This window comes from Papio anubis, chromosome 12 (assembly GCF_008728515.1).
Source record: "Papio anubis isolate 15944 chromosome 12, Panubis1.0, whole genome shotgun sequence".
Taxonomy (NCBI): Eukaryota; Metazoa; Chordata; class Mammalia; order Primates; family Cercopithecidae; genus Papio; species Papio anubis.
Genome location: NC_044987.1, coordinates 14,374,984 through 14,395,351, shown reverse-complemented (window position 1 = coordinate 14,395,351; position 20,368 = coordinate 14,374,984). Strand labels below are relative to the sequence as shown.

At 41.6% G+C, this 20,368-nt stretch overlaps 1 protein-coding gene across 1 annotated transcript; it reads left to right on the top strand.

Moving 5' to 3' along the window:
- The first annotated feature begins 14,528 nt into the window (after positions 1 to 14,528).
- LOC101011498 lies at positions 14,529 to 16,908 on the top strand. Its single transcript, XM_031653867.1, is given in 7 exon segments — positions 14,529 to 14,728; positions 14,848 to 14,921; positions 15,224 to 15,351; positions 15,353 to 15,637; positions 15,639 to 15,671; positions 15,673 to 16,117; positions 16,120 to 16,908. Coding segments are annotated over 7 exon segments (1,266 nt in total). The 3' UTR covers positions 16,221 to 16,908.
- The last annotated feature ends 3,460 nt before the right edge of the window (positions 16,909 to 20,368 follow it).

Here is a 20,368-nt window from a genome sequence, read left to right as displayed (position 1 = left end):
CCATTCTACTTTCTGTTTTCATGATTTTGACTACTTTAAATATCTCATATAAATGGAATCATACACTATTTGTCCTATTACGACTGCTTATTTTACTCAGCACAATGTCTCCAAGGTTCATTCCAGTTGCACATAAATTGACTTTTGAAACTAAAAGTAGATCTACCATTCAATCCAGCAACACTACTACTGGGTAACTACCCAGAGAAAAAGAAGTCATTATACAAAAAAGACACACACGTGCATGCAGGCACACTCACGTTTATAGCAGCACAATTTGCAATTACAAAGACATGGAACCAACCTAAGTGCCCATAGACCAATGAGTGGATAAAGAAAATGTGATGTACATAAACTGTGGAATACTACTCAGCCATGAAAAGGGAATAAATAATGTCTTTTGCAGCAATTTGGATGGAGCTGGAGGCCATTAGTCTAAGAGAAGTAACTCAGGAATGGAAAACCAAATACCGTGTATCCTCACTTGTAAGTGGGAGCTAAGCAATGAGGATGCAAAGACGTACAGAGTGATATAATGAACTTTGGGGATTTGTGGGTGGGGAGGTTGGGAGTGAGGTGAGGGATAAAAGACTTCATATTGGTTACAGTTATACTGCTCAGGTGATGGGTGCACTAAAATCTCAGAATTCACCACTATAGAATTCATCCATGTAACCAAAAACCACTTGTACCCCAAAAGCTATTTAAATAAAATAAATAAATAAGGATTTTAAAATTTAAAAAAAGTGACTTTTGAATGTTAAGCCAACCTTGAATTCCTAGGATAAATCCCATTTGGTCATACTTTATTATTCTTTTTATATATTGCTGATTTTTTTTCTGCTAAAATTCTATTTAGAAATGTTTTCTCCCCTTCTCTTTTCTGCAACAGTTTTTGTAGAATTGGTATTTTTTAAAAATGTTTAGCATCCCAGAAATGGCTTGTACTGGCTCATGACAATGTACTTTCAAATTCTCAGAAATTTTGTAAGCCAGTTGTTAAATACAGCCAGTATTAAAAATTAAATTATGTTAAAAACAAAAGTAATACATATGGAATGAATACTCATCATATCTTAAATATTTTTGCTACATTTTATTAATATCAATGCCATTAGGGTATTTATGACTATTTCATTTATGTGGCATTATCTTTATATATATTTGTGCATATATATTTATGTACACATCTTTTTATCTCCATGATGAGTGACATCACATTGGTAGCAAGAAATTGACCATAGTGGGAATATTTACACCATGGAAACTGGCAGATGCTACAAAACAGGTTGTTGTTTTTTCTAGAGTGCCAGGTGTAAAACATTTACCAATACACCTGGGGGTAGAATGCACTAGTGAAACCACTTGATCCTGGAGTTTTCTTTATGAAAAAGGTTTCACTTTTTTAAAACTATGAATGTAATTCTTTTAAGCAGATATAAGATACTCAAGTTATTTCTTATTGAATGACCTTCGTAGTTTGTGTTTCAAAGATTATGTCCATTTTATCATCTAAGTCGTTGAATTTATTGGTGTGTAGTTGTTTATAGTATCTCCTTAGGTTTTTTTTTAACATTTGTAAGATCTGTAGTGACATCCTTGCTTTCATTCCTGATATTAGTAATTTGTGTCTTCTCTCTTTTTTTCTTGATCAGTCAGGTTAGAGTTTTATCATTTGTATTGATCTTTTCTGTGGTATAAGGACTAAAATTAAGGTTCAATATTATGTGCTACCTTGACATCTGATGAAAACAGGAGGGCCTCATCTAGCCTAGCCCCAAGTTCTTCATTCCACTCTGCTCCTATCCCCTAGCCAAATCCTCTTAATAAAGAGAACGAGGTGCAGTTAAACAAGCCAACCACAGCCTCCTGCAGGAACCATGGGGCACCCCATTCTCTTAGTGCTACAACCTGCCCCCCACAGCCTCTGGCTGTTCTCTGCTCACAAGTACAACCCCCATGTGATTGTCCAACTCTGTTCCCAAGTGCAACACCCCTGCATGAGATGTGGTGTCCTCTTCCCGCTGGCTATGAGTATGTGTAACTAAAAAACTGTTGTCAGTTTCATCTGGTGTCAGACGTTGTGTTATCCCCATAACCCTAGGGTGGGAATTTCTCTCTCACCTACTTGGTTAATAGGAAGCAATTTAAATACTTCCCAAATGATACATTTGATACTTCATGGATTTTTCTTTTTCTCTCATTTTTTAATATTTCATTGATTTCTGTTTTCATCTTTTTATTTCCTTCATGGGGTTTAATTGGATTTAATTTTCTCTTTCTTGTCTGGTTTCTTTTGGCAGTAGCTCAAGTGATTGATTTTAGAACATATTTTTCTAATAAAAGCATATAATACTGTATGTTTCTATCTAAGCATTGATTTAGCTACATCCAAGAAACTTTGATATATTATTTGCATGCTTTTTTCATCTATAGTAGAATCTTTTTTGTACTAGGATAGGAATCACCTTTTGGACTCACTCCTTAGAAGTCCCCAGAAGATGACTTATGCATCTCCATAGGCAAATTGGTGATTCTTTGCAATAACAACTTTTTGGGATTCTTAGATGCCAAGTAGTGACTGACAACACTTAAGTTCTTAATAGAGGTTCAGTCCTCAAGTGGGAAGTATGTGTGATTTACAACTGTAGGTATTACAAAAAAGATAATCCACTGACCAGCAAGCATATTGGCCTTTCTTCTCACATAGAAGGAACTCCTAGTCTGAAATCATATGATCAAGGTGGTACTGGGTGTGGAGAATTATTTCCACTTCCTGTTAGTCCTACCTAGATGGTGCTGCAGTGGCAATTTTGGCCAATGAAGCATTTGCACAGGAGTATGGACTGCAACCCAAAGAGTTCCACATGGCTGCTGAGGCCTCAGGAAACTTACAATCACGGCAAAAGATGAAGGGGAAGCAAGGCGTGTCTTACACAGTGGCAGAAGAGAGAGAGCCCTGTATGCTTTTTTATTCAGTTCAAAACATTTTCTAATTATCCTTTTGATTTGGTTTATTTAGAAATCTGCTGTCCAATTTCCAAATATTTGGGGGATTTTCTAGATATATTTTGCTTATTGATGTCTCATTTTATTTCACTGGTGTCAGAGAACGTATTTTCTATGATTCCACGCTTCTTAAATCTTGAGACCTGTTCCAGAATGTTGTCTATCTTGGTAGATCTTACCTGTACAATTGAAAAGAATGTATGTTCTGCTTTGTTGGATACAGTACTCTGTAAAATGTCAATTAGGTCAAGTTATTTGATGTTATCGTTCAAATATTTTATGCCCTAACTGATATTCTTTTGACTTGTTTCATCAGTTACTGAGAGAAGAGTGTTAAAACCTTCAACGATAATTGTGAACATATCTATTTCTCTTTTCAGATCAGTTTTTGCTTCATATAGTTTCAAGCTCTGTTATCAAATGCATAAACATTTCAGATTTTTGTCCTATTGATTATTTTACCTCGTTTTTATTAGGAAATATTTCTTTGTTCTTTGTAATATTCAAAGTCTACTTTGATCTATATTTATATAGTCTCCCAAATATCTTTTCATTAGTGTTTGCATGGCATATTTTTGCCATCATTTTAATTTTAATCTATTTATGTGTTTACAATTACATTGAATTTCCTATAAATAACATTGTAGTTGAATCTTCCTTTTTTAATCCAATATGACAAACTCTGCTATTTAATTAAAGTGTTTAGACCATTTACACTTAATGTAATTATCACTATTCCTGGGTAAAAACCTACCTTCTTGCTATTTGTTATTAGCTCAATTTGTTCTGTGTTCCTTTTGTCCCTCTTTTCTGCCTTATTTGGAAGTAAGTAAGGACTTTTTATGATTCCTTTTTATCTCCATTTGTGGTAGATCAGCTGTTTCTCTTTATTTTATTTTTAGTGATTGCTCTAGACTTTACAATATACACCTTTAGCTTACCACATCTACCTTCAAATAATCTTTACCATTTCACATATTTTAAAACAGGGGTCAGTAAACGTTTTTCATAAAGTATCAGACATTAAATATCTCACACTATTTGGGTCATACAGTCTCTGTTGCAACTACTCAACTCCACCATTGAAGCAAAAACTTATCCATAAATGAATGATCTGTATTCCAATAAAATGTTTACAAACACTGAAATTTGAATTTCATATAATTTTCACATGTCACAAAATATTATTTATCTTTTGGTTTTTTCCTCAACCATTTAAAAATGTAAAAACCATTCTTAGGTCATGGGCTATCGAATAAGAGGTGGATAGCTGATTTAACTTACAGGCCATAATTGACCAACTCCTGGTATAAAAGCTTTATAACAATATACAGGCCAATTTATATTTCCTTCTCATCCTTTGTGATATTGTTGTCATAGAATTTTACTTCTACATCTGTTACAAAGCCAAAATACTGTGCTGTTATTGTTGTTTCAAATATTCAATTCAATTTTTTAAACTTTTGAGTAAGGAAAAAATTTTTATATTTACCTATATATCCATCAATCATTTCCAGTGTCCTTCACTCCTTTGGGTAGAGTCAGATTCTCATATGGTATTATCTTTCTTCTGTCTGAGACCTTCCTCTAAGTATATATATATATATATTTTTTTGTAGTGCAGTTAATTAAATTTTTAATTAAATTTTAATTAAAATTTCTAGACACAAAAATAATGAGGGAATATGACCCATATTCAGGAGATAAATCAACCAATCAAAAACAGATATAATAACATTAGCAAACAAGAATGTTAAAAAAGTTATTATAAATATGATTCATAAGTTAGAGAAGGTAGAGGAATGCATGAACTTAATGAGAGAGAAATGAGTGAATTTTCTGGCAGTGAATTTTCTCAGTTTCTGTTTGTCTGAAAGGCCTTTGTTTTATCTTCCTTTATGAAAGATATTTGACTTGCTATAGAATTCTAGGACACAGGGGTTGTTTTTTGTTTGCTATCCTTCTTGCAGTACTTTAAAGATGTCACACCTTTATCTTCTGGCTGTCTTTTTTTTTTTTTTTTTAATGAGAACTCTATTACCATTCTTATCTTTGTGCTCTGTACATGATGTCTTTTTTCCTCTGCCTACTTTTGAGATTTTTTTCTTTATCATTGATTTTCAGATATTTCATTATAATATACCTTGATGTCATTTTCTTTATTTTTATTCTACTTGGGTTCATTGAACTTTTTAGATCTGTGGATTTATACTTCTTATTGGATTTGGGAACATTTGAGTAATAAATTTTTGAAATAATTTTTTTCTATTTTTCCCCCTCCCATCATCCCCTTATAATTCCAATTACATTGCTCCACAGGTCATTGAAGTTCATTTTTTAACTCAGAATTTTTCTCTATGTGTTTTATTTTGTATAATTTATATTGCTCAATCTTCAAGCTCATCAATCCTTTTTTTCTTGCAATGTCTGATATTCCACTAATCCCATTCACTGTATTTTTTATTTCAGATACTTTCATTTCTAGAAGTTCCATTTGAGTCTTTTTAGTACTCATTTCTCTCTCATTAAGTTCATGCATTCCTCTACCTTCTCTAACTTATGAATCATATTTATAATAACTTTTTTAACATTCTTGTTTGCTAATGTTATTATATCTGTTTTTGATTGGTTGATTTATCTCCTGAATATGGGTCATATTCCCTCATTATTTTTGTGTCTAGAAATTTTAATTAAATGTTGGGCATTCTCAATTTTATATCACTGGGTGCTGGACTTTTTTGTGTTTTTTAAAGTAGTACTGGACTTTATTCTGGTGCATAAGTTAAGTTGGATCCTTGCAAACCTTATGATTAAGCTTTGTAATTAAAGTGGGCCCATTGCAGCCTTTAGATTAGAATTAATTTAACCTAGTACTAAGCCAATACCCTTCTAACATTCTATCTAATGTCCCATGTATTATATGATCTCTCAACTCTGGCTGGTAGGAACACAAATTCTAAGTTCCATATAAGCTCCAGAAACTGTTCTGTCCACTCTTTTATTATTATTATTATGTCAAGAGCTTTAGGGTTATAAGTAGTTTTTGGTTAAATGGACATTAGTGACTCAGAAGGCAGGAGGGTGGAAGGGGGATGAGGGATGAAAAATTACCTATTGGGTACATTATATGCTATTTGGGTGACGGGTATACTGAAAACCCAGACTTCACCACTATACAATTCTGCCCATTCTTTGGTGATTCTTCAGCTTTGGGTCATTCACTCTCACAGATTATAAATCCAAGTTAGCCAGTCGAAGACTCAGGGGACACCTATGAAGATCTCAGACTTCTGTCTGTTTCTGTGAGCCTTTCTCCTCTTTGGTACTCTGCCCTGCAAGTTCAAGCACCTTAGCTTCCCTCAACTGCAACTTTCTCCTCAATTCAGTGAGACTACCAGGTCTATTTTGCTTCTCTCCCCCTGCTCTGTGACCTGGAAACTGCCTCCAGGCAATAAGCCAAAGCAATTGTAGGGCTCTCTTCATTCGTTCCCCTTCTCTTAAGGATCACAGCCCTATACTGACTATTATTTAATGTCTATAAAACATTTTTTCACATATTTTGTCCAGTCTTTTAGTTGTTTAAAGTGGCAAGGTAAATCTAGCTGCTGTTACTCTATCATGCTGAAAGCAGAAATGCTTCTTGATGAGCAAAATTTGTTTTTTTTATTTTAATGAAGTCTAATATATTATTTTTTTCTTTAATGACTATTGATTTCTGGGTTCCATTCAAGACATCTCTGCCTACCTTTGAGTCTTAAAAATATTATTCTATGCTTACTTTTAAAAAACATATATTTTAAGCTGCTATATTTAGATCTATGATCCAATTCTAATTAATTTTTTGATATATGGCATAAGGTTCAAGGGTCAAGGTTCATTTTCTTCAGAATAAAGATGTCCAATTTTTTAAGCACCATTTGTTGAAAGATGTTCTTTTCTCTATAGAATTGCTTTAGCACCTCTGTCCAAGATTGATTAACTATGAAAGAGCAAGCCCATTTCTAGAATTTCTGTTGTGTTTCACTGATTCACTTGTCTATATATGTCAATACAACACTGTCTGGATTGCTGTAGTTTTATAAGTTTTAAAGTAATCTAGCATAAATCCTTCAGCTTTGTTTTGTTTCTTTTTCAGGATACCTTGGGTCCTTTGTACTTCTATATATTTTCACAACAAGCCTGTAAAATGCTATCAGCAAAGCCTTCTAGGATTATGATTGGAACTACATTAACTCTTTAGATTAATTTGGCAAAAATTACATCTTCTTGCTCATAAATATGGCTTATCCCTCCATTTATTTAAGTCTTCTTTAATTTCACTTGGCAATGTCTTGTAATTTACAGTGCACAATTCTTGCGTACTTTCTATTAAAGAACGTTTAACTATTTTGTTATTTATAATGGTATTGTAATTGGAATTTTTCCTTTTCCAATTATTTTTCCAATTGCTAATATGTAGAAATGCAATGTATTTGTATATATCAACCTGGTATCCTCCAACCTTACTAAAATCACTTATTTGTCCTAATTAGGTTTTTAGCCACATAAACTATCATGTCATTTGTGAATACATACTGTTTTACTTGATTTTCTGTATTTATGTCTTTATTTGTCTTGCCTTATTGCAGTGGCCATGATCTCCAGTACATTGTTAAATGAAAGTAGTGAAAGTAGACATCCTGGTCTTTTTCCTGATCTATGGGAAAAGCGTTCAGTTTTTCACCAGTAAAGATGATTTCAGCTGTAGGTTTTTCATAGATGCCCTTTGTCAGATTAAGAAAGTCACTTTTCTAGTTTTCTGAGAGTTTTTATCATGAATGATTGGAGTTTTGTCAAATGCTTTTTGGGCATTTATTGAAATAATAATATGAATCTCCCTTATTCTGTAGAAGAGATTAATTATAATAACTGATTTACAAATATAAAACGGATAAAGCTAATTTAGTCAGATATATAACCCTTTTATATATTGTTGGATTCACTTTGAAATTAAATAATACAGCTTCAAATAACTCAAGAATAAAAAAGGGAAATTTTAAAATATTTTGAACTAAATAATGAAAATACATCATACCAAAATTTTATTTAATTTCTAAAAATCTTATTAATTTTAAATTTAATTCCATCTTTGTTAGAAAACACTTTATAATATTTCAATCTTTTGAAATTTATTGAGACTTGTTATTTTACCCAGCGTATGATCCATTTTGGTGAATATTCCATGGACACTTGTAGGGAAATTGTGTATTCAGCAGTTATTATGTATTCTATAAATGTCACTTTAGTCAAGGAGGTCAATAGTGTCATTCAAATATTCTGTATTCTAACTGAATTTTTGTCTAATTATGCTATCAATATCTGAGTTGCAGATAAAATCTGCAACTATAATTGTAAATTTTTCTATTGATTTTGTTCTATCAGCTTTTGCTTCATTTTGAAGCCCTGTTATTAGATTTAGTACAGATTGTAATAATTATGACTAATTATTATTAGATTTTAGTACATATTTCTAAGTATTATGCTTCCTTAATATATTTATCCTTTTATCATTATGAAATATCCCTTTAATTTCTGGTAATATTCTTTGTCTTAAAATTCAGTCTGTCTGATATTAATTTAGTAACTCTATCTTTTTGATGAGTTCTATTTGAATAGTGTATCATCAGTCAGTGTTCTACCAGAGAAACAGAACCTACTGAATATTTATATTTCTGTAGATACATAGGGGTGTGTGTGCGTGTGCGTGTGTGTGTGTGTATGTGTTCAGAGACAGAGAATTTCAAGGAATTGGCTGATGTGACTGAAGGGGCTGGCAAGTCTGAAATCTGTACAAAATGGTAGGCTGGCAGGTTGGAAACTCTCCAGCAGGAGCTGAGGCTATAGTCAGTCCACAGGCAGAATTTCTTTCTTTGGGAAACCTCAATTTTGCTCTTAAGGTCTTTCAACTGATTGGATGAAACCTACTCAGATTATTAAGGATAATATCCTTTACTTTAAGTCAACTGATTATCGATGTTAATCATATCTACAACATAACCTTCATACCAACACCTAGATGAGTGTTTAATTGAATAACCGTATACTATCACCAAGCCAAGTTGACACATAAAACTAACCATCACGAATGGTATATCTTTATTCATCCTTTTACTTTCAACCTGTTTGTGTTTTTCATATTTAATATGCATCTTATACAGTCAACATATACCTAGGTCCTGCTTCTTTGTCCATTTTGATATTCTACTCCTTTTAATTAAAGTGTTTAATTCATCATTTTATCAATAATTTGTCAAATCACATTTGATGTAATATAAATAAATTTGAGTTTAGCTCTGTCATTTCCTATTTGTTTTCTATTTATTTCACATGTTCTATCATTCATTTGTTCTTCCTTTCCTGACTTATTTGAAATTAATCGGCTGGGCACGGTGGCTCATGCCTGTAATCCCAGCACTTTGGGAGGCCAAGGCAGGTGGATCATGAGGGCAGGATTTCAAGACCAGCCTGGCCAAGATGATGAAACCCCGCCTCTACTAAAAATACAAAAAAATTAGCTGGATGTGGTGGTGGGCGCTTGTAATCCCAGCTACTCGGGAGGCTGTGGCAGAGAATTGCTTGAACCCACAAGGTGGAGGTTGCAGTGAGCCAAGATCATGCCACTGCACTCCAGCCTGGGTGACAGAGCGAGACTCTGTCTGGAAAAGAAAAAAAAAGAAAAAGAAAAAAGAAAAGAAAAGAAATTAATCAAGTATTTCTAACTATTTTATTTGATTCCTCTGTTACCTTTCTTACCTATTTTTCTTTGCATTTTAGGGGTTGTCCCAGGTATTATAACATGCGTCTTAACTTACCACAATGTACTTACAGTTAATATTATACTTTACATAAAATGTAGGAATCTTGCAGCAGGAATAATTCCACTTAAATTTACCCCCATACTTTGCTCTGCTTTTTTCATGTATATTAACTTACATAGGTTATAAACCCCTCGCTACAGTGTTACAATTTTTTCTTTAAACAGCCATATGTCTTTTAAAGATTTACGATAAGAAAATATGATATGTGTGTCATCTTTTATATTTACCCACATATTTATCATGCCTGATGGACTTTATTTTTCCGGCAAATCTGAGCTACCATCTGGTGCCATTTCCCTTCAGCCTGAAAAACTTCCTTTAACATTTTTTGTAGTGTAGTTGTGCTTCTAATGAATTCTCTTCATTTTTATCTTAAAATGTATTTACTTTGTCTTCATGTTTAAAAACATTTTGCTGAATATAGAATTCTGGCTTGGCAGGGTTTTGTTTTGCTTTTTCCTTTCAGCATTTTAAAGATGCTGCTCCACTGTGTTGAGAAGCTGGTCATGATCTGTAACATCGTTCTTCTCTGGATGCTTTCAATGTATTATCTTTATCTTTGGATGTCAGCAGTTTAAACATCAGGTGCCTAGGTATGGTTTTCTATGTACTTACCTTGCCTGGGGTTCACTGAGTTTCTTTAGTTGCTAAATTAATGTCCTTCACCTAATTTATGAAGTTTGGGTCATTATTTCTTTAAACATTTGTCTTACTCCTTCTCTTTCTCCTCCTTTCCTTCTTTAACTCCAGTGACATTCATCTCAGACTGCTTGATATCCCACAGACCTTTGAAGTGCTCTTCATTATTCTTTAAAATTTTTTTGTTTGTCCTTGGGATAGGATTATTTTTATTGGTCTAGCTACAAGTTCACGAACTCTTTTTCCTGCCACCTCCAATCTGATGTTAAACCCATCAAGTAAATTTTTTATTTTTTTGTGCGGTCATTTTTGATTCTAGAATTTCCATTTGGTTCTTTTATTATAGGATTTATTTTTCTGCTGATATTTGCCATCTGTTCATTCATAATCCATATTTTTTTTTACATTCTCAAATATTTATAAGAGCTGCTTTAAAATCTTTGCTAATTGCAACAGCTGGATCATCTCAGGGTTGGGGTCAATTGAATGCTTTTTAGTTGAATATGGGCCATGTTCTGTTTCTTTGCTTGTCTGTGAGTTCTGATTAGATACTGGACATTATGAATGATATGTACTAGAGACTCCAGATTCTGTCATATTTCTTTGAAGGTAATTTTTTCTTTTTTTAACTTTTATTTTAGGTGCATGTGAAGATTTGTTACATAGGTAAACACACATCATGGGGGTTTGTTGTACATATTATTTCATAACCCAGGTATTACGTACAGTACCCAATAGTTATCTTTTCTGATCCTCTTCCTCTTCCCACCCTTCCTCCCAGGTAGACCCCAGTGTCTGTTCTTTCCTTCTTTGTGTTAATAAATTCTCATCATTTAGTTCCCACTTAGAAGTCAGAACATGCAGTATTTGGTTTCCTGTTCCTGCATTAGTTTGCGAAGGAAAATAGCCTTCCGCTCCATCCATGTTCTCACAAAAGACATGATCTTGTTATTTTTTATGACTGCATAGTATTCCATGGTGTATATGTATCACATTTTCTTTGTCCAATCTGTCATTGATGGGCATTTAGGTTGATTCCATGTCTGTGCTATTGTGAATAGTGCTGCAATTAACATTCATGTGCATGTGTCTTTACGGTAGAATGATTTATATTTCCCTGGGTATATACTCAGTAATGGAATTGCTGGGTCAAATGATAGTTCTGCTTTTAGCTAGAAGAGTAATTTCTAATGCTGCTGTTAGTTAACTTTTCTAGACTCAGACTCCAAACTCTGTCTCTCCTGTGGTGAGCAACATCTGAAACCTTTGCTCAGTTCCTTCAGCTTCTAGCTGCTGCTTTTTTGCCAAGCTGCCTGGGGTCTCCCTCATGCTTGACAGGTTAGTTTAATAGCTTAGCAATCAACCAAGGATTTGAGCAATTTTACATTAGATTTCAGGGTTCACGCCCTCTGCAGTTCCCTCCCTTTCAGCATTCCCAATTTTCTGATTGCTCTGCCTGATACCTCAAACTAGTAAGTCTGCAGCTTCTGCCACTGAACCCGCCCATGTGGTGTGCCCTCAGAAAAAGGCTGCAAACTCCTAAGTCTCACTCTTTGCAGTTCATTTTTTCATGGGCGGACATCCCTTCAGTTTCTGCCTGCATTTAATCATTCTCCAATGTCTTCAGACAAATGGGTTTTAAAAAATATTTTGTCTAGATTTTACAATTGTTATCTGCTGGTGGTGGCTGCTTAGGGAGAGGAGAAGGAAGGAGGAAGGGTTAGTACAAAAAATCTATTCTTCCATTACTGAAAGCCAGAACTTTATTGTCCCTTTTACACAGTAGGAAACTGAGGCCCAGAGAACCAGCGTGACTGACCCAAAGTCTTGTGGCTAATAATCAACTTTAGTATCCAAGTCTTGCTATCGTTGATTGATGGAGGCAGGTGATCCTCTGATTTTTTCTATCTTGAAATGCCTCCATCTTCCTCTCTCTTCTCACCCCTCAAACAGGTTTACCCTGGATCTTGTGTGAAGTGTGAACACTTTACTAACTGTCCATTCACAAACTGCACTTGCCGTTTTCTCCAGTTGCCAGTACAACTGATGGGGCATGATGCTGGCTGTTGGCCACACAGATGCTGGGTAAGACCCATGGTAGGAATAGTGATGCCACCAGTAGCACCCTGGCCATAGCGGGCAGTTGATTACCAATTGTACTGGGAAGGCAGAGGGAGGTACTGTAAACAGGATCTTGGGCCATGAGTGTTGAGTTTTTTCCTGAATCTGCTGCATAATCATTAGGAGACCCGATACAATTCTAATTATCACTCTAAACGTCAGTTTCTTAGGTGTGTAGTTGAATGATAATTCACAGTAGTATGGTATTGTTCTGAAGATCAAACAGAAGAGTATACATGCTTTGTAAACTAAAGTTCACAAATATGAGTCCTCCCAGTTGTTATCAGTGCCTGGTGAGGATGGCGGATGGTGAACCTGGCCACATAGGCACAGCAGTTATTGCCAGCAACCGGGGCAGAGGGAAGCCTCCAGGGTAATTATCGGAGAGTTAAACTGGGTGGTCAAACTCAAACACAGGAAGGGTATAGAGGTGGCCCAAGAGACTATCCGTAAATTTGAAGCTGAAAAGATGTGGAAACGTCCAAGTTTAGTCACAGCGACGAGGGTGTACACAGAGAGGCTGGACTGGTTTGTGATCATAACTGGAAATAAGAAGCCCGAGCGTTTGAGCCCTGTTTGGAGAGTGACTGTGGTCATCAAAAAGTGATCTCGGGCAGAAAGCCAGAAAAAGAAAGGGAATGTTTTCATGTGATCCCGCAGTTCCTGGGGGAGCCTACCGCATATCTAGTGAACAGGGACACTTTAGGCACCAGGGAGGCATGTTCTGTTGGAGGACAGGGAACTTCAGGGGGCCTCCCCAGTGACTTCCGGTGACACTTCACAAGGATGGATGAACCATCATTTGTTCTGAATCCAAGCCCACTGAGGTGCCTGGAGACCTAGTCAGCATCCCAGAGAAGCACCATATTTGGCAGACCCGCATACTGGACACTCTCTCCATTCATCACAGTCACAGCTAACATGCTTGGCACAGGCACCGTTCTAGCACGTGTGTGTGTCTGCCAAATATTTGTGAGGTTGTCTCGCAACAGCTCTGTGAGAACCTTACATACTACATTGACGTTATGCTTTCTTTTTCAGTCTCCTGGAAGTTTGTTTATCAGGAATCAGTTCCCCGAAGACAGACTGCCTCTGATTCTACAGACAGAAGCAAGCTTCGGGGTCTGAAATCAATGAACGAACTACGGATTGGGGCGTCCCCAGCCCCCACATACACACTTTCGGGGGCTACTCCCTTTTGAGGGCCTGATGTGGGGTCCAGGCAGGCACCCGACTGGACGTCTCTACATTGGCTGTGGACATAGTGGTACTGGTGATGGTCACAGCTTACCTATGATGTGGCACATCTGGTGAGAGCCTCAGGCTGGGAACACCCTGGGGTGGGGAAGGGATCTCTGAGAAGAGAGAGGGTCTGCAAGCCAACAAGTGATGGCCTGGGGCGGCTTCAGGAGTAGGGAGGGGCTGGACCGATGCCCGAATCCCACATATATGTGTAACGCTTTGGAGTTCGCACTTGTGCGACCATGTTTCACCATCGCCTCCTGGACTTCTCAGGAGTCTCCTGACTGCTCTCCGTAGGGCAACTCCAGCTCACTCCCAAGTCACCCGCCACCCAGCAGCCAGAGGGATCTTTCCGAACATAAATTCCCTCTCGCCACCACCTCCCTCCTTCACACCGTGCCCAACCTAAGTCCTTTCAGGAGAGAGACTCAGGCCTGGAGAGAGACGCTCCAAAGCCCTGCAAAGTCTGGCCCCGCCGCGGCACCCTCAGAGCCCAGCGTGTAGAGGGCGCTTAGTGCGTGAGCGACGGTCGTTCCCCGCGACTCAGCCAAGCGGCATCCGCACACGCCCCTAGCCTAGGAAGCGCATCAGGTGAGCCCGCTCAAGCTGAAACGCTGCACAAGCTATGTCGTCCTTCTCTCCGCCGCGAATGCGGGCAGGATGCTAGCGAAAGACCTGGCAAAGGGGGCGCCAAGGGGGCGCAGTCGGGGCGCTGAGCGGGTGAGGAGGGGACAGGGAGAGGGACGCGGAAGGTACGCGGTCGGGGCGCGGAGTGGGACACGGGGAGCTACCCCAGAGGCGTGTGGACAGGGCGCGGTCGAGGCGCGGAGCCGGAGCGCGCCCCCGGTGTGGCCAGGCCGGTAGGCGCGACGGCCGGGGCCCTGGGGGCGGTGGGAAGCGCGCGGCGCCCGGGCTCTCAGCGTTCCCTGGCCTGCCCCGGCTCGCTCGGCTTTGATGACTGCTTCCGCTCCCCATAAAGGCCTGTTTCATGGCCAACGCCAGCATGGGCTTTACGTCTGCCCTCGGGCTCCCTGCGGGCGGCAGAGGGCCGTGGTGAAACTCCCCGTCCGGCCAGGCCGTTCTGGCTCTAAAGGGAGGTCCAGGGAGTGTCTGCGGGCGGCGTGCTCCGTGCTGGGCTTTGTGCCGAGCCCTGTTCATTGCATATCCCGGTTTCTGTCCCTGGGTGCGTTTCCCTGGCCCTGGCCCTGGCCACTTCCCCTCTTTGAGCGTGGGCACTGTGTTTATTAGTTCATTTCCCATCCCCACACCAAGCACTGCCTGGCACAGAGCAGGCACTCAGCAAAGGCTTGCGGGATGTGCAGACCAGACCGTTTAATGCTCGCAGGTGCCCTCTGCGGTGGGCATTACTATTTCCAGCATCCTCACGAGGGATCTGGAATCCGCGGGGGTCCCCTCTCCAGGATCGTGCAGCCTGTGGAAGGCAGCAGGGGCCGGGGTGCCGAATGGATCGAATGAGCTTCTCGGGGGATTCCCTGAGCTTGGTGAACTAAGAACCCACCCTGACGGTCAGGCCTAACCCCACTGCCAATAGCAGAGCAGCACTAGACGGAAATGGGCTGCCTGTGCCTGGCACCGGGAGCGGCAGAGGCGGCCACCCCTGTGGAGGTAGCGCCCGCAGTGCCGAGCTCCTGTGCCTGGGAGGACGCGGGCACTGGGCGACCTGCAGTCGGGCAGAGCTCCCTGGCTTTCTCACAGCGCGGCTCGCAGGAAACAACGCTGTCCCATGCCACAGTGAAGTAAGGAAGGCTATGGCTGCTCTCAGCCAGAGGCGGGTCTGGGGGATGGGGGCCACAGATGCCCCGGGAGCCCCTGGACCCTCTGGAGGGCCGGGCGGGGGAGGGGAGATTTCTGTCTGGACCACACACTTGTAACCCATTCTTGGCACACTGGGGTACCTTGCCCGCAGGTAGTGCTCTGTTCTCAGGGAGAGGGCACAACCTCTAACCCTCTGACCGAGGCTCTCTGCCTCTCACAAGGAGCCCCCAACACACTGGTTTTCCTCACAGCCTGCCCCAACTGCTCATCGGAACCTGGAGCCCCCTTCCCTGCCCCAACTGTCCCTCCGCGGACCCCATTACCCTACTTTCTGTCGACCCCAACTGCCCTATCCTTTATGCAGGCTGTTGGGGGCAATGGTGGTGAGCATAGGCTATGGAGTCAGATGGCCTGGGTTCAAATCCTGGCTCTGCCATGTTCTGACTGTGTGACCTTGGGCCAGTTTCTTTACTTTCTGCCTCAGTTTTCTCATCTGTAAAATTGAAGGAATGGTGGCATCTATCTCATAGGGCGGCTGTGGGGGTTATAGCAGGCACACTGCCACAGGCACAATGAATGTCAGCTCTTGCTGCCAACCTCCCCCACACAACACACAGCTTAGTAACTTTACCCTCACCCAACACATAACACCTAGCTTGTCCCTTATAATGAGCTCTCAGCCTAAATCAGGGCCTTCAGCAAACCTGTGGCGCAGGGCAGGTGGTAAGGTAGACAAGATCCTGGGGAAGACTCTCTGACTCCACAGAGGCAGTGCTGTCTGCAGCTGGGATTTGGCCCAGATGTTTAAGAGCCAAGGACTAAGCAATGCCTGCATTGCCTGCTATGTGCATATGTCCAGCAGGACAGCAGTGTCAGGCCACTGGCCAGTGGGGACCATCCTCTGAGCTGGTCATACGAACACCCTAGGAAAGAGTGCACCCCGTCCTTCATGTTCTATCACTGCTCGGCCTAGCTAGGCCAGGCGCACGGGCCTAAGCCCCACCCTGGAGATGGTGGTTGGAGCAGTGTTTGAGGTCACAGATGGAGGAATGTGACCTCCAGCCCAGTTTCGACTCTGCTCTTTGCCAGTTTAGTCTTGCCCAAGTCACTTGGGTTCTCCACGCCTATGATCTCCTCTTTAAAATGGAAGGGAGAGCTGGGCATGGCGGTTCATGACTGTAATCTCAGTGCTTTGGGAGGCTGAGACGGGAGGATCGCTTGAGGCCAGGAGTTCAAGACCAGCCTGAGTAACATGATGAGACTCCCCATCTCTCAAAAAAAAAAAAAAAAGAAAAATACTTTGATTGTTTTGTTTTTTGTTTTTGTTTTTAATGAGCAGGGCATGGTGGTGTGTTCCTGTAGTCACGGCTACGCAGGAGGTTGAGGCGGGAGGATCAGTTGAACCCGGGAGTTCAAGACCAGCCTGGGCAACACAGCGGACCCTATCTCTATAAAAATAAATTAAACAAAATGGAAGGGAAACAGTCCATCTCTATGCCGGGTGCTTGGTCATGGGGGTAGGAAGGGGAAGAGGCAGAGAAGGAAGCAGGAGAGGCAGCACCAACACCTCTTCCCACCTGTGGGAGGTCCTGCTCTCTCATTGGCTGGAGCTGGGCTTGCCAGAAAGTCAGATGTGGCCAGTCATCTCTCTCTTGCCCCACCTGAGGTGAGCTCTAACTATACCTTCTCCATCTCAGAAATAAATGCGGCCTTTGGGTGGGGACACTCAACAGTCAACTCCCCTGCTTCCCATGAGGCAGCGTTGCAGAAACCTAGATTCAATCCCTACTGCACCAGTCCCTTACTAACTATGTGACACTGGACAAGATGTAGCCTCTCTAGCAGTGGCCAACTTTGTTTGGCTCTTATTACATGCCAGGCCCTTGGGCAAGTACTTGCCCCCATCCCTGCAACAACCCTACAAAGTAGCCCATCTCACAGGCAAGAAAACGGAGGTTCCAAGAGGTCATGAATGTAAGTTGCCACAATCACACAGCTGGCAAGTGGGAGAGCTAGAAGGTAGATGGTGGCGGAGTCTGGGCATTGGCATGTCACCCTCCCAGAGCACTGGGATGGGGAAAGGAGGCCTCTGTGGAAAGTCTGTGTCCTACACAGGTGGGAACTCAACGCTGGTTCTGGGTTTTTTGCCGCATCCCCTGTCGCGGGAAACCAAACTGTGGTTCCTCGATCTCACCACAGGGTGTCTCCACGCCACTGCTGAACCACCCGAGGCCCAGGCTACCTTTGGCGCAGCCCTTCCTCCTGTGGGACTGGCTGCAGCCCTCCTGCTCCTGTGTGGCCTGTCTATGCCTGTCTTTTCTTCAGCGGGGACAGGCTCTGACTCCTCTGGGAAGCGTGAGGGCTGTCACTGACCCACACCCCCTGCCTTGTGGGGTTCGGCGGAGTGGCGTGGAACAGAAGTGCTGCTTTTCATGTGGCCTCCTATCAGCCTCCCCCAAGTTCCCCCACACTGTCCTGTGTCAGAAGTCACAGTCAGCACCTCAGTCTCCAGGAGTCACGGCGACAGAGCTGTGGGGAGATCCCGTGCCCTCCCATGGGGGACCTTGACCTGCCTGGAGAAGGGGGCTCGTGCCACCTGCATGGGGCCCCTCCCGAATCTGACTTGGTAACTGCAGACCTCTGTGTCGCTTCCTCTTCTCCGCAGCCCATGCTGCCGTGAACATCCCCCTGTGAGAGTTGTTAGAAGGGGGTTAATTACCTCCTTTTGGGAGCTTCAATGAGACCATGTAGGTAAAAAACATCTTGCAAGCTCTTTCTTGCAATAGAAATGTTACTTGCCAAAAATAGGGAAATGGGGGCAAGGTCAAATGACTGTCCCAAAGCCACTCAGCAAGTCAGTGGTGGCCACAGTCTTCCTGATCCCAAGCTAGCGATTCTCCCAAGAAATCACACTTGACTTTGGGGTGGGCCTCCTCTGTGTGAACCTAGTCCAGGACGTTGAAAGGGCACAGAACAGAGATCCTGGGGAGGAGGAGGAAGCTGGGGATGAAGGAGTTAAGGGGGCCTGGAGCCGGGATGGCTAAAGGCTATTAACAGACCAGTATGAGAGGATAAGGCCAGCAAGGGGCCTGGCTTTAATTAGGCCCCCAAGGCCATCTGGAGAACCAGACACTGGAGATGGGTTGGTTTTATGGGGGCACATGGCATAAATTATAGGGGCATTAATGGGGCGGAGGGGTTCTTCCCACAGTGCTTCTGAAAGGGGTTGCATGGGGGGTCCTCTTCCCTAGCAGGCTGGGCCAATCCCATCTGCTCCAGCCTCTGCTGTCTCCCTGCCAGCAGTACAATGCCCTCCACAGGAACTGCCCCCGGAGGCATCTGAGAGCACGCTCCAGCACTCAAAGGAAAGAGAGACCCTCTGCTGCCCAGACAGGAGCCACATCAGGACAGTGGCACTGCCTGGAGCCATCATATGATGGGCGACCCAACATCTGGCTCAACCAATCCTCAACAGCCAGCCAATGGAGAATGGTCATGGCCCATTTGTCTCCAAGTCAACTATAGGACTTGAACAGTCATCGGATCACACCCTGGATGGTGAGGGGCTTGGTGACCATCCTGTCCAAACATGTCAGCAGAAGCCTAGGGATACACAGCTAACTGACCCCAGTGCTGGACTTGAACCCTAGACTCCTCACACTTGAGCCAGTACATTTTCATGACCACTCACCATCATCACACAGCCTCTCTGGGTCTCAATCTTTTCATCTAACAATCGCTGTTTGGCCTCCCTCCCAGCTGAAATGGAATGAAACACCGACTGCAAAAGGCTTTGAAAAGTTAAAACCAGAACACAAGTGACTGCAGCATTATTGCAGTTTTGTGAGCAGAAGTTGGGGAGCCCATGGAGTTTCCCAGGAAGAGGCTAGTGGTTCTGCTCTGTGGAGGAGGCCAGCTGACGCCACTGGCCCTCACAGGCCCTCTTCATTTCAGCTCTGCTCAGGGACTCAGGTAGTGCTCAGCCTGAGCACAATCGTTAGGAGGGTGGGTCCTTCTGAAAACAAAAACCTCTTTTTGTTCTTCCAAAGCCCATCAAACATGATTTTCAGTCACCCCACTGGGGGACTTATCCCCATCATTGCATCCCAGTCTTGCAAGGGATAGGAAGTAGGATGTGGGGAGCAGGGATGGAGAGTTGATAACCAATTCTTCCACCACTTTATATACAATCTTAGCTAGTCAGAAAACAACCGAAGCAATGTCTGGCAAGTTCGAGGTACATATCTCAAATGCAGCAATTTCTCTTCTAGAAATCTACCCCTCAGTTATATTAGCACAGATGTCTTTGTACAAGACTGTTCATTGCAGCTTTGTTTGTAATAACAAAGACTGAAAGCAACCTAAATGTCTCTCATTAGGGGATGGAGCAAATAAATTGTGGTACCCATACTATATAACACCAGGCAAAGAATGAAGCAGATTTCTATGTGTATACAAATGCAGTCGATTTATGTTACATAAATATATTGTTACAAACAAGTCGTATACGGAACAGTGGAGATACTATGTTCCTGTTTATGCCCAAGAAAAGAAGGTACATGTAAAGCATAAGAAATTTCTGAATGATACCCAAATTCTGTTAATAGTAGTTGCCTGCAGGTTGAGAGACAAGTGACTTCCGGTTAAGAGGGACTTGCTTTTCATTATATTCCTATTTTAGAATATGTATATGTTCCACTTTTTCAGTTAAATGGAGAAAGAGA